General features: G+C 41.2%; 1 protein-coding gene across 4 annotated transcripts in view; it reads right to left on the reverse strand.

Moving 5' to 3' along the window:
* Grb10 (growth factor receptor bound protein 10) overlaps positions 1 to 14,976 on the reverse strand; it is a 198,334-nt gene that overhangs the window by 80,748 nt on the left and 102,610 nt on the right. For all 4 annotated transcript variants that reach the window (XM_047560076.1, XM_047560075.1, XM_047560074.1 and 1 more), the window contains one exon: positions 894 to 1,113. In XM_047560076.1, the coding sequence (XP_047416032.1) occupies positions 894 to 1,078 (185 nt within the window). In that variant the 5' untranslated portion in view covers positions 1,079 to 1,113. The remainder of the gene's footprint in view (positions 1 to 893; positions 1,114 to 14,976) is intronic.

The raw sequence follows: 14,976 nt of genomic DNA on the forward strand, positions 1-14,976 counted from the left end.
AGGGGCAGTATCTGTCATCTCAGAGGCAGAGGGCTTTGCTGCCAGGTCACATAAAGACCAAGTTCAACTAGAACAAGGGTGCTGGGCAATCACCATCATTCACCTTATCTACCCTCAGGCACCTTCACCAGTGGGCTGCAAGAAGGTTCCATTTTCCCCAGTGACTCCTGAGGCTGTAGGGAATGGATCCAGATTCCTGGATCCTGACAAGGTCACTCCCTCTAGACTTAACAGGAGCCAGGTACAGGGGAGACACTCTAGAGAATAAAGTGGGACAAACACTGGAAGAAGAGATGACTCACCATCCCCAAATGTGACCAACAGTGGGAAGTCATAGCTATGGCCAAGCTGAGCACCAGAACACCCTCTCCACCTCCCCAGGATGGAGCAATCCCTTTGGGTGAGATGCTTATCAGCGCTATAGATGATCCAAGCTATCAAACTAGAAATAAACTTCTTAGAAGCTTATGGAAGCAAGTAGGATCCTCAGTAAAAGGAACAAAGTTATCCAGATTATCAGACCAACTGTCACAGTATAACATGCCTGTGTTCAAAGAATACCTGTTTTACTTAATAATGGCTCCAAAGAGCAAGAGTAGGGATACTGGCAAGTCTATTACAGCATATTATTACAGTAGTTCTATTATATTATTAGTTGTTAGTATCTCACTATGTCTAATTCACAAACTAAATTTTATCACAGGTCTATATGTATAGGACAAAACAGTATATTTAAGACTTAGTACTATCCTTGTTTTAAGCATCCACTGGGAGTTAAGAATAAGAGAAAAATGACCATATCCATCATTAAAATATGACTTTGCATCATAAGAAATATGACTTTGCATATAAGAAGCATCTTGTCTGCTAAAAGCTCTGGTTCTTGGGCCCACCTGACAGCGAGGATGTGCACAGGCTGGGAGCGCTGCACTTTCTGCCTCGGGGACGCTTGTGGCTGGAGGGACCGTGTGCCCGAGGCTGTTGGCTGGCTGCGGGCATGCTGGCCATTCTGCAGGAGGGGCACCGTATCGGACTGCATGTTGCAAGCTGAGTAAAGGCTCTCCAGAGATGCGTTCATATCACTCACCAGCACTTCAAGGTCCACATCATCCTCTGAATATGAAAAGGCAAGAACAGAATGAAATGTTAGTGGTAGTAAGGTTTCACACCCAAATGTGCATTTTTTGGTGACTGGTCACCAAAGTCAACAACATTTTTAAAGTATTACATAAGGGGCAGAGAAGCATAATTAAAGGAAGTATAGACATCTTCAAGTAACCAAACACAGCATTAATAATTATGGATATCGCAGAGTCATACTGCACCACCACGTGTCTCTACAGAGGAGACCAGGTGGAGCCCCTGCACAGCTCAATACTCTCCTTTTACATCTCTTTCCTTCCCACTGCCACTGGGGTGGGCTGTGCATAGCCAAGGTTGCATAGCATGACACCACCATCCTAGTCTTTGCTGGTGGGATCCCAAATGGACAGTGAGCCATAAGGCTAGACTCTTCCTTCCAGAAGTACAACAAAGACAAGAACACAGTGGCACCAAACCTTGACATTAGCCCCAGCCCAATAAAACTAAAAGGTGGAGAGACAACAGTATAGAAGTCAATGTACAGCTACTGCTAAAACATGTGCCTACAGACTTCTAGGCACCATCCTCAGTGCTTGAGTGACCTGAAGTCTGAGGAAGCCCATCCTGACAATGGAAGGCATGAAGCAGATGGACAGAGAAGCCACAATGGCATGGAGGGCAAGCCAAAGAAAATGACAGGAAACATATAGAAAGGGATGAATGAGCACCCAAGGGCTGTGAGGGTTAACTGTGTGTGTCCACTGGCTGGGCATGGCATTAAGTTTCCAGTTTAACATCCAAACAGAAGTTGTGCTGAAGGTGTTACTTAGATTACTATTTAAATCAGTGGACATGGAGCAGGCAGACTGCCCTTCCTAATGTGAGTGGGCCTTATCCAATCAGGCAAACACTGAACAGGAAAAGACTGACTTCCTAGGAAAAAGGTGCAATTTTGTCTCCAGATCTGACACATGGTTCTTTCCTGGGTCCCCAGTCTGCTGGCCTACCCTGTGGATTCTGGACTTGCCAGCCTCTACAATCACTTGATTTCATTCCTACAGTCATCTCTATATACATCTTATTGGTTCTTACTGGTTCTGTCTCTGGAAAACCCTGACTGTACGGAGACATAGGAATGTAACCATACACATAGATAGAGGAGGATGAGGATGGGGAAAGAGACAAGAAGCTGGACTGGGACACACAGCCAGGGTCAGGGTGGCCTTGCATTACTCAACTTTCAGGATTGGTTGCATCCCTGTGCAGGAAGACCCATAAAACATTCTCCCATTCCTATAATAATTTTTTAATGTGCTTAAATTTAGTGTGTATTTTTAATGTGCTTAAGCTATTTTGAGTTTGTTCTTTATCTGTCACCAATATATCTTAATAAAACTGACTCCATTTTTATTTTTTACATTTTCAAATTTGCCACTTTTTAATAAAAACATAACAAATAGTGGTCTAGGCTCAGTGTGATGGTACACTTTGCAAGTAACATAATTCACCATCTCACTCACTCCCATAATAATCTCAAGTGACATTCATCCAACACATAAGGACTTAAGAGTCACAGACATCAAGACCTCCATCCTACTAAAGGCTATAGGCTCCTAACAGGGAGGGAGGAAGACAAGAGACATATGCAAACTCAGACATTGCAAACTTGCTCATTCTGGCCCTGTTCCTACTGCCTTGAAGCCCAGGGCAAGAGACTCAGCTTTCTTATTCTTGGCTTCTTCAAATCTAACATGAGGTTAGCAATAGTAGTCACACCTTTGGGGGAGGGGGAAGATTAAGTTAGTTACCACACGCTTTATCACAGAGCCTGGCATGGAGTAAACAGTAAGATGCTATTTTTTAGCTCTATTTCATCTATTCCTTACAAAATAATAAAAAGTGGTCACTAGTAACTAGTTTAACAGTTCAACATATAGGTCTGGAGGACTTAGGACACACAAGCAGCGTCTAGAGAATCTAGAATTTGAAAACAAATTTAGCCACTCATTTGACCTCACCAGGTGTGTGCACAACAGATGAGTGCACAGCTCTTCCTGGAACACTTGGCCCTTCCTGCCTCTCCGGTTCCATACACAAAAGCCTCAAATAACAGCTGGGGAGTGGAGCTTAGTGGTAAAGCACTTGTCTAGCATGCTCAAGGCATGGGGTTTGATCCCAGCTCTGAAAAAAAAAATTCTCAGATGGCCTTTGCTTTGGCTTCCCTTGTGTCAAGACTAAAGGGCATAAAAGAACAAAACCACACCAAAACCCAGACTGAATAAGCTGGAGTGGTACAGAGAATGGGAGAGAACAGAACAGGGTTGCCTAATGGTTAGCATCAGGGTGCCTGCGGTGGGCAGGACAAGGAGTAAAGCAGTGTACAGTTATAGGAAGTCTTGGGCAGAAGCAGAAGGGCTACAAAAACCCCCATTTGCTCTTTACCCTCCAAGTGATGGTGCCCAAAGTGGGGCTCTGATGAGGCAGGTCATGCTCAAGGTCATGAGGATGGCAGACAGTCAGCAGGGGACTAAAACAGCAGCAAAGAGACCACAATGTCTGATGTGCAGTCTCTAATAGAATAAAGAACGGAGGCCATGTGCAAGAGATGCTGAGGTGGAGTGAATAGGGACTGAGAAAGAATGGGGATCATACTGAGAAAGGTACAGACATCAAGTCAGACCTCAAAATTTGGACTGCCCCTGAATGTCCAGGACCTGTGTGGGGAGGAGGAAGAGAGGACAAGAATGCTACTACAGTTCAGGTTATAAGCAGTCAAATATTAATCCTGTGGCCAGATATTAAAAGGACAAAAGTGCTGAATCAATAACTAATGGTCACCATTATAATTAATAATTAATATATCACAAGGGAGAACTCTCAGGGTCAGCAGGCAGAACTCCTGTTTATAGTTGGGGGTTGGGGGATGGGTGATGGGGGAAGGTGGGGAAAAGTTGGTTGATAGAAAACCAGGACCTGTGGGGGCCAGTATGTGCATGCCTGTAGTTCCTGCTGTCTGCTGCTGCTGTGTGGCCTTAGAGAAATCCTCCTCTGTACAGCATCAGGGCAACACTTGGCAAAGGCACAAATGTCGGGAAGTGGCTGTCCAGAGGCAGCCAACTGCTAATGAAAAGACTTCAGTTCTATATTTATTAGGACCTCAGAGTACTCATTGTGAAGAAAAGTGTAAGTTACACTACAGCTCACAAACATGGGGCTTTGGGAAAGTTCTAGAACACACGCACTATGAATGGCACTCACCTACATTCACCACATTTAGCTGATGTGGTAATAGTGGGTTAATCTAAGCTCTGTAAAACAATTAAGGTCACACGCTGCTCTTAACTCACCATATTAACTGCTCAATATTTCCACCTTAATGGACCATTTAAGAATCAATACTGGGTGGAACACAAAGTTCACTGTAATTATGGAGTTAGTCTTGGGGAATGCACGAGGCGGGCCTCATCACCTGCACAAGCAGACTGAGGGAGCACTCTGCCAATCCAGTGGCACTTCAAGGGGGGATATTTTTTAAGTGTTTAAAGACAGGAGGAACCCTGGCAGAATACAAAGGCCCCTGTTTCCACGGCTCACATCCTGCTTCAGAAATCAAATGGTAATACAGTTCTTACTCTCAGACAGGTCTCGTCTGAGAAAATAAAACGTCTCGATTCCTGTTGGCGGATTTTCAGCTGCAGTTATTATTTTTCCGGGCATTTCTGACAGCCCTTGGCAGTGCCCACCCCAGTGACAGTCCCTGGTATCTCTGGTCCTTTTGCTCCTGTTCCTTCTCAGTCAACAAGTAACTCCTGGGTTACACTTCTGCAGTCAGGTCAAATGCAAAGCAATTCTGACATTATTTACACTAAATATATGGTAAACGGATGTCAAAACAGAAAGGTAATATGTGTCCTCAGAATGCTTTCACTCTCTTCAGAAGTGAATTATTTGTAATTACTTTCTACCTCAGTATACTCTGGTATCTTTAAACAAAGTCAGGTTAATATGGCAACATTCACTTAGTTGTGATTTTCACAAATTGAATGTAATCACTGTATATGCGGATGCTTCAAACCGATAAACTTTCCATAGCTGTTACAGCAAAAACAAAGCTTTTTAAAAAATCTGAAATGCCCTCTTCTAGAATCAACTTTAAAATGTCCTGTGGGGTCAATTAGCATTTTATCTGTTTTAATAATAAAATCAATATAGTTATCTGACTTTATGCAAACTTCCTTAAATTCCTAATGTGAACCGAAATGAAATCTTCCTAACACTTCCTCATATTTCACACCAAGTTTTTAAAATTATCCTATTGTAGACTAGGATATTATTGAAGTCACATTTAGTTCTTATAAACATTTCATATGGCTTATGTTCCATCAGCTCATCCATTTCAGTGAGAACCCTATATGTCTCCTTCCACACATGTAGCCAACTTCTAAATTCTTTTCTGGTCCTATGAATCCATGTAGTCAATAATCACCCATTTGTGAAAGACTTTCTAGAGCCAGGTAACAGAAGTGGGAACATCAGACAAACTGATGAATGTTCAGATTAAATATCTATTCAATGTTAACATGGTAAAAAATGTATTCCCTAAGCTTATCTCTCTGGAAGGAATACTAGAAGAGAAGGGGGAAATGATTTTACATATAAAATTTCACTTCATATGAATTTCTGAGAATGTATTTATGGCACAAATATAGCCAAAAAAACATGGCTGTTAATCAAGTTATTAATAGTAACTTTCCTTCCTTAAATAACCCAGTACAAAACTGGGCATGGACTTCATCCCAAATATTTGAGTAACTCATCTTAACCCAAATTCACATCTCTTCTTGTGTCACTGTCATTAGCAAACAGGCTAGTTTAAGTTCTGAAATAAATTCAGTGAAACAAATTCGCAATTGGTTCATAAACCATTATGAATAAATGTTTTCCACGAACCAAGTGAGATGTGCTGACCAGGAAATGGCAAGGAGGAGAGAGAAAGATGGTGTTAGCAGAGGAGGATTTAACTTCCTACACCACCTAACCTCCTTAATGAATAATGCACTTCTTAGTTCACAGCACCATCTAGTGTCTTCTTTATGTTAATTAGAGATTAAAGATGACATTGGATTCCCTTCAATAAATTATTCTGGCACCTTAAAGACATGCCATTTGCACTGTGTGTTTAGAATACACCCACTACAGTCCATTCTGTGCAGACCCACAGGAGTCCTGGTAATGTCCCTGTTTTCTCCCTTATCCCTTCCTTTCATTTTTACATCGAGGGTACATCCTGTTAGGGGACAAAGAGCTGTGGGAGAAAGGTATGTGTCATGTATGGTTAAGCAAGAAAAAAATAGGTGGTACTATACCTGAAAAGTATCTAAGAGAAGGGCAAAGGTCAAAGTTCCTATCCATGCCTATTGGGAAAAGAACTAAAGGCTAGGCTACAAAAGTGTTTAAACCTAGGCCTGTTCACTTGGCAAGCTATTTCTGTTGACTTTTAAAAACAATTAAAAGTTATGCAAATGTAACGATCTAACTGAAACAGTTCTGCATGCCAATTCATCTTCTAATGTTTTCTAGGTATGTGTATAGATGGCAATATGTATTGTTTTTGGCCATATATATGCATAGGGATATCGAGTACTATACTAATTGCATATTTTTTCTCTATTCTTAGAATACTTGAAGATATTCAGCTAATGTAAAAGAAAATCACTTAATAACTCTAAAGAAAAATACAAATGCAACTTCTAAATCATGTCACTATTTAAAAAAAGAAAGACTGATACTCTACTGCAGTAGTCCCTAAAGGCAGACAAGAAATAAAAACTCCAGAATTAGTCTGTTCAGTATGCATGCATGTAAGTACTGTCATATATAACATCAGAGTTGCTCATCCATAATACCTGAATTTTCAGTGTTTGTAAAAGAAATTTATTTTCTTAGCCTTTGATGAAAACGGCATTCTTTCCTCTTGACCCAACTCACATGGATCTTAGCTAATTGCCATTTTCAGTCTCTCTTGACTGAGAAAATGCCTATCAACAAGCTGATTATGAGTTAATAATTTGTAAGAACACATGCTTTTTGTTGTTGTTTGTTTTCTTGCTTGATGGCCATAACATCTGGGAGAGAGCCTGTGCTTGCACTTAGGGAGCAGCTGCTGGGCTCCAATCAATGCATCATGCCTGTGTAAATTCTCTAGCCCCCACCCAGACTCAAGGACCCACAGCTCATGTGTGAAGAAGTTTCAGTGGTCAGCTGGTGATATAAAACTGGATGAAAATAAACACGTATCCTGGTAAACCACATTCTGACAAAGCTAACCTCACTAGCTCTTCTTATTTGCCAAGGCTGGATCAACTTATCTGTTGCTTTGTATTTGCAGGAGGTATCTTAGTTAATTTTCTTGGAATGCTTTTCCTTTTCCTAATGCAAATGCAAGACTATGCATTCAAGAAAGTTGCATACGTATTTAGTCATATATCCACTACCTCCAGTGCTGAGCATTTTCTTCTATCATATTGGAACTTATCTGAACCCTCCTCTAAGAACAACTAACAACAAGTTTTAGGTTCAGGATCCAACTCAACAGATCTGCAGATAATATAAGAGATGTAGACCACTGATTCCACTTTCTTGAAATTTATATGATGTTCACCGTAGAGTTACATTTAAATATTAACATTCCTTCCAAATAAAGTACTATACCTGATGATTATTTAAGTATTCATAGTTGCTACTTAGATTCTGAGCAATGAAGAACCAACTTAGATCTAAACTTTGTGTACAACCAGGTAGATGGGTTACAGAGCAGGCAGTCCACGGCTGCCCAAGTGCACATGTGAGCCATGTGGTGGTGGGGAGTCCTAGAGAAGCTTCAGGCTCCTCTACCAATGCAAAGTGATAGGACCCTGGGCCTACTCTATACCTCAGTTTGGCTTTAGACAGCTGCTCCCCATCCTCAGGCCTCCTTGTAGTCCTGACTGGGGTGAAGATATTAACTAAGGCCCCCCAGGACAATAACCAACTTCAGGGCTGCCTGCACCCCTTAATCTTTATTTCCTTGAAGATGTGAGAGTTAACAATGGATGGAGAAAAATCAGCATTTTAGGATTGAGTTGCTAAAATCCTCACTCTCTCATGGAAGGGGAAAGTGATCTTGTAATTCTCAAATCCTAAAACCAGAAATAATCTAGTTGTTGAGTGAATCCAGGTACATCATCTCATCTCCTGTGTTATGAAGTCCTAAAAAAAACTTCCTGGGTATCTGAGTGTATTTGAGTTCATGGGGTTCTCTGGAAACATGAAAGACACTGTTGTCATATTTCTCTGCAAGTTCCCAGTTGCACCTTTCATGTGTCATGGGGTCTCCACCTCGCCTTCCACACCAGTGCAGCAACTTTCTCATCAGGACACTCTGCACTGGCTATTCTATTTCTGTACCTGCAACAAGTCTGTTGAATTTTACAGCTACCGATGCCATACTGGTAGAATTCTGGATTCTGGGTGTGTCAATGCTGGGCAAAGGAACCGTGTGGTCCCCTAGTTGATGAATCCAGAATATCAGGTGGTCCTCAGACCAGAACCAGCAGGAGACAGAGTGGTATGCTCTGTGTTCCCTGAGCTGGAGGGAGTTTCTCTACCATCCTTTCCTCCCTCCCTCCTCAATGAGTGGCTGAAGAATTGGGAAGGGACCTGAAGGGCATGAGGCACTCCAGGGACTCTTGAGAATGGATAACAGCTCACCCAAGAATGCATAGACCAACTGGCTAATTGAAGTTATTTAATAATTTCTTGCACCCTCAGCACAGTGTGAAGTGAGAATCATACCAGTTACACAGAGTTTGGCAAGTGGTAGACTAATGGTTCTTTTCAAGTAGACTGCTAGACTACTTAGTTTTGGTCTAAACTCTATCTAACATTTCCCCCAGACTCTAGGATCAGTTGGGAAAAGTCATTTATTTCCCCTCAGGCAAAGTCAAGGACCAGTATCTGCTATATGATGTTTTGGTTAAGTGTGTAAGGACTGATTAACAATATTTTGAAAAGATAATCACATCTATGCTTGCTTGATAACATCCTAACAGGAACAATTCCCAGTTTTTTCCCCCCCCTTGGGGGCAGGGATACAGGGAATTGAACCCAGCAGCTAACACTTAACTATGTCTTGCTAAGTCACTAAATTGCTGAAGCTGACCTTCAACCTGAGATCTTCCTGCCTCAGCCTCTTGAGTCACTGGGATTACAAAAGCATGCCACTGTACCTAGCTCCCATTTTTGCTTTTTAGTTTGCAAGACTTTTCTATTTCCTATGGTTTTTTACATAGTTGAAAAGCAATCTGCATGCTATTTGGTTTCTCTGCATTTCGACCTGTCATTTTATAACAGTAGCTTGAAAAGCTTCAAGACAAAAATGAATACACTTAGGGAAATATATTTGAATCCGATGAAAGGTAGTCTAAGAAATAAAGATTTTATTATGAAAAACTGATTTGGTCACTGGCAACTATGTTATAGTTTCTGCTCAAACGCAAATGAGAAGGAAACATAAACGAGCTGTATGTCAATATCCTATAAGAACACTGCAATGCAAAATCTGGGTTTATTAATATTTAACTGCTTAACATCTTCAATAATTAGATGAAAGTTCTAAGAATCAATATAGTTATTCTGTCTTTTGTGTCATTTACAAAAGGTAAATGCAGTAATTGGTCCTCCATATCCTGGGGTTCCACATTCACATATTCAACCAACCATGGTTCAAAAACATTCAGGGGAAAAAACAAAAACGAACAACAACAACAACAAAAAAAAAAAACCTGTGCCTATCTTAAACATATCCAGATTTTTTTTCCTTGTTATTATTCTCTAAACAAATAGTATTACAACTATTTACAGAGTGTTGACTTTGCATTAGTGGTTACAAGTAATCAAGAGATAATCTGAAGAATATGGAAGGATGCACATAGGTTATATGCAAGTACTACACCATTTTGCATAAGGAACTTGAACATCCACAAATTTTGACTTCTGTGGAGGTCCTGGAACCAATCCCCCATAGATCTGAGGAACAACTGAATGTACCCAGAGAAATTTTTTTTTAAAATTGCACACCCATAATAACAGCAGCACTATTTGTAACGAACAAAAGGTGGGTACAACCCAGGTGTACCTCAATGGATGAACGGATAAAGTACATGCAATGTACACTATTCAGCCCAGAAAAGAAAGAGATGCTAGCCACACTATAACATGTACGAACCTTGAGGGCATTCTCTCCATGAAATAAGTTCATCACAAAAAATTACTAAAGAAATATTTTATGACTGACCCACTTATATGAGGTCCTAAGAGAGGCCACATTCATAGAGACAGAAATGCCATGCTGGCAGCCAGGATGGTGGGGTGAGGGGGATGGAGAGTTGGTGTTTAATGTGTACAGAGTTTCAGCTGGAGAAGAAGAAAAGAGTTCTGTGGATGGATGTTGGTGGTGTTGTACAACAATGTAACTGTTGTTGAAGTCACTGAACTGAATGCTTCTTTAAAAAAAGGTTAAGATGGTAAATTTATCTTAGGTATGTTTTAACACGATTAACAATAGTAACAAAAAAAAAAACATTTTAAAATTGGATTTGTCAATACCCTCAAATATGGTCAATTAGAGTTTCATCTTCCTAATCTACTTGGGTACCTTTAAGGTACCCTCTACCCTAACCTGCCTGAATGTGACACAATGCCACATGCTCACTCTTCATTAACAGAGCCTCTTCCCCATGGCCCCAAGCACTGCCCCTTCTGGTAAGCAAAAGAGTCTCTCCTGAGCCCAGCCCCTGCTTGCTCCAGTCCTTGTGGGAAACATTCATCCCCAGCACTGAGTGGCCCCCTCAGCCCTGTTTCCTTGTCACTTGGGCCGGCATGCCTACTCAAACTGGACCTCCTCCATGATTGGAGCTGAAAAAATCCAGGCATGGCTGTCACTCAGGGTGGCCAGCATAGGGGCTGGTCTAACAGAAGTTAGCCCCAATGTGGTCTTGGATGACCAGTAACAATACAGGCTTAGTAGTGGGAAAATGTTAAGGGGCAATTTTAGAAAAGAAATATTCAGTCAACAAGACAAGTGCAAGGACCTAGTCAGGAGGAAAAATAAATCTCAGAAAAACCCTGACAAGGAGAAGGCTCAGTGCAACAGGTGAGGATGTGCAAAGGCACCTGGAACTACCTTCACAGGTTCCCCTTCAGGTGATGCCAAGCAGACGGCTCGTTAAAGGACAAGTCTGTCCATCTCTTCACAGAGTTGCCATAAACATGGATTCCTTTATCCTAACAAAAATAAGAACTTCCAGTACTAATTCTCTATGCTTCCTCCATCAATTCTCTGGACTGTGTTAGGTAGGATCTGCTCAAAGCCTCAGTGCCAACAGAGCCTTAATAAATAGAACTTACATAAACACAGAAAGTCTATCTACTCTTAGAGACAACCATTTCCTTAGGGCAACTAATGGTACAGGCTAAGGTCTAGAGCAAATCACAAAATCAAGATATCCTGATTGGTAACTAGGTAACTCTACCTCTACCACCATTGAGAGAGAGAGAGAGAGAGAGAGAGAGAGAGAGAGAGAAAGATAATGATTAATCCCTGTGTACTTTGATTCCATTGAGATTTATATTTTAATCTATGTTTTGGGAATTGTACAATAATCTATTTTTAAAATAAGAAAAGCTACCTATTTTACTCAATGATTCCATTCATTAAAATTAAAGACCTGGCATCCATCATCCAGTGAGTGTCACCTAGTAAAGTTTGTAAAGTATTCCTTCTTATATTTTATCCTGCCACATTGTTGCAAGGAAGCACCTGGGCATTACTAAGTCTCTGTTGGGTCCTTTAAGACAGCCTGAATTCTGTACCACCGAGCCGACACAACACACTAAAGGAATTTTCCACTACCAAAAAGGTTCACCCTGCCAAGTAAGGACCAAGGACCTGAGCTACAAATTACATTTTAAAAGCACAGATTCAGCTATGCAGTTTTCTCTTTGTATTTCAGAAGAGATGGGGTAGGAGGAGAAACCTACCCAAAAAAATATCCTTCAAAAAGGGCAAAAGATAAATTGTATCTTTCTCAAGCAATTTAATGTTTCTTTTTAACCTTTTGGTTTTAATTCCTAATTCTTCTATTACATCATAAATCAGGCAGAAGCCTGGGTACAAGAAACTATATAAATAACTTGTCATTCTGGAAGGTTCCCATTTTCCATCAACCCTAAAAATATTAGTCCAAGAACACTGGAATTGAAAAGGGAAAATCCAGCTTGTGGTCCAAAACTCTGTCACTCACTGGCACTGTGCTCTCAAAAAGTCGATGTTTTAAAGGTAAATGAGACACTGGGGAATCTTTATTATCACATTCAACATTAACACTCTATAATTCCATGAACTTAACTCCATAAATTTAAAATCCATTCATGTGACCAATATTTTTCTCCGTTCAACAAATATTTACTGAACACTACTGCATATCCAACATCGTTTCAGGTGCTAGAGTACAGATGTTAACAAAACAGGAATCACATACAAATTGGAATGATAGACCATTAGCACAGCCCCATGTAAGGATAACATGTAAATGCATTAAGTGTCTCATTTTTTTTAATGTTTTCACCACAAAGAAATGCATGTTTGAGGAGACAGATGAGAAAGGCTTCCCCTAACTTGAACATTATACAATGTATACATGTATCAAGATATCACATGGTACTCCATAAATACATGTAATGTTTATGTGTCAATTAAAACAAAAATCCCTGCCACCCAGATGTAATGCCTTAAGCAACAAGCTCTGGAAAAGGAGTCTGCTGCTAAATATAAAGTATACAGAAGGATACAAAACATTTTTTTTTACTACCTCTGGAAAAATAATTCCAACTACGAAGAAGTTAAAACCTGATCCAATTAAGCGGCAACTAACAGGGAGACAGGAGGTGGATGTATCCTGTAGGAATTAAAGAATGGGCTCCCAACTGAAAGGGCTTGCCTCAAGCTGAAAAGGGCAGGGGTGGGGAGGGGAGGTCCCAAGACCCTGTATCTTGAGTACAGTTTAGTAATAGGTGGGAAGTTAAAGGAAATATGGAGTACAGATCATGTCCTCAGATGAAGAGATCTGTGGCGAAATGAATAAACTTCTATGAACACACACCAAGGGCCAAAAATTCTCCTAGCATGGTTATGCTTACTGCTTGGCAAAGAGAAGAGTTTTAAAATGAGATCTCTGTTTCCAGGCAAGTCAATCATGGAGAGGGTATTCAGCTCAGAAAAGCCTTGATTCTGAGGCATCTGGAGGTGGAAAGTCATCCCAGGAGAACCCTACCAGGCAATTCCAAGAACTGGCATGTCTCCCAGAACTAAAAAGCCCAGGAGACAGGAGCTGGCTCTCCAGGACCTGGATGGGAATGCAGTTTATCCAGGAGAGGGCACTCAGGATGGGGCAGAGGGGTGGATTATCCAGAGCTTCCTCTATCAACCTGTCCATGTGCAGGACCACCTGGGGCCTTTTATAGGTATAATCAGGTTCCTGGAACTTACCTGATATGCTGAATCCCACCCTTTGGGATTTGGTTCAGAGGAGGGACAGAGTTCCTGCTATGGTCTGAATATTTTGTTTTCCCTGAAAATCCATGTGTTAATAGAAACCTAATTTTCAAGGTAAAGGTACGCAGAGGTGGGGCCTTTAGGGGATGATCAGGTCATGAAGATGGAACTCCCTTATAAAAGGGACCCCAGAGAGCTCATTCAACTCTTCCACTGAATGAAAACACAATAAGATAGCATCTATGAGGATGTGGACCTTCATACAACTGAAACTGCCAAGGCCTTGATCTTGAATCTTCAGTCTCCAAAGGTGTAACAGAGAAAGTGTAAAGAAGCTAGGCACAGTGGAGCACACCTGCAATACCAGAAACTCAGGGCGATGAGGTAGGAGGATCTCAGATTCAAGGCCAGTCTCAGCAACTTAGTAAAACTGTGTCTCAAAAAAATTACAAAAGGCTGGGGATGTGGCTCAGTGGTAAAGCACTCCTGGGTTCAATCCCCAGTACCAATGAAAGAGAGAGGGAGGAAGGAAGGAAGGAAGGAAGGAAGGAAGGAAGGAAGGAAGGGAGGGAGGGAGGGAGGGAGGGAGGAAGGGGAGGGAGGGAAGGAAGGAAAGAAATTATTAATACATAAGAAGGATGAAGTGTGTCCCACTTTGGATTGAGGTGGATGTTATGAATATATCAGAATACCTTGGTAACTGAGAGACTCTGTGCCTCAGTTTATTTACCTAGAAATAAACTGTTAGAAAAGAGATGTATTTGACAAATTATAAAACCAAGTGTGGTAAGTTTGGAAGAGAAGTAAAAGGTTGGAAAAGAATACCAAGGAGGAAGCAATTTATTTTAATGGTCAGCAGAGAGAAAAGGTAAATGCCCAGGGAGGAGGTGGTGGTGGTGGTATGGACCAAAGAACAAGCTGGTTTTAAACATACAGAAATGCTTATAACTAGTCCCGACTGAGGGGTAGCTAATACACCAGATGAAGAAGGTCACAAATCAATAACAGGTTCCAGAAAAGCAATCGGTGTATGTCACTGCACCTGGCGGATGTGTACAGGTGCTGTGTGAGAAGTCAGAAGGTTGAGAGGCCTCCCACAGCAGCCACAATCACATTGAGAATTACCATATCTGCTCCAAAGCAGGTATACTTTCTATGATACAGGACTCAGGCTATTCCTCCATCAGGAGTCGGGGTGCAAGAGTCCCCAATCACTGCATAGAGTTCCCCAGCAGGAAGCATTAGTCATTAGTTTATGCTATTTGACAACCAAATGCAATGCATTTAAAACTATATCCATA

The sequence above is a fragment of the Sciurus carolinensis genome, chromosome 8, assembly GCF_902686445.1.
Source record: "Sciurus carolinensis chromosome 8, mSciCar1.2, whole genome shotgun sequence".
NCBI lineage: Eukaryota > Metazoa > Chordata > Mammalia > Rodentia > Sciuridae > Sciurus > Sciurus carolinensis.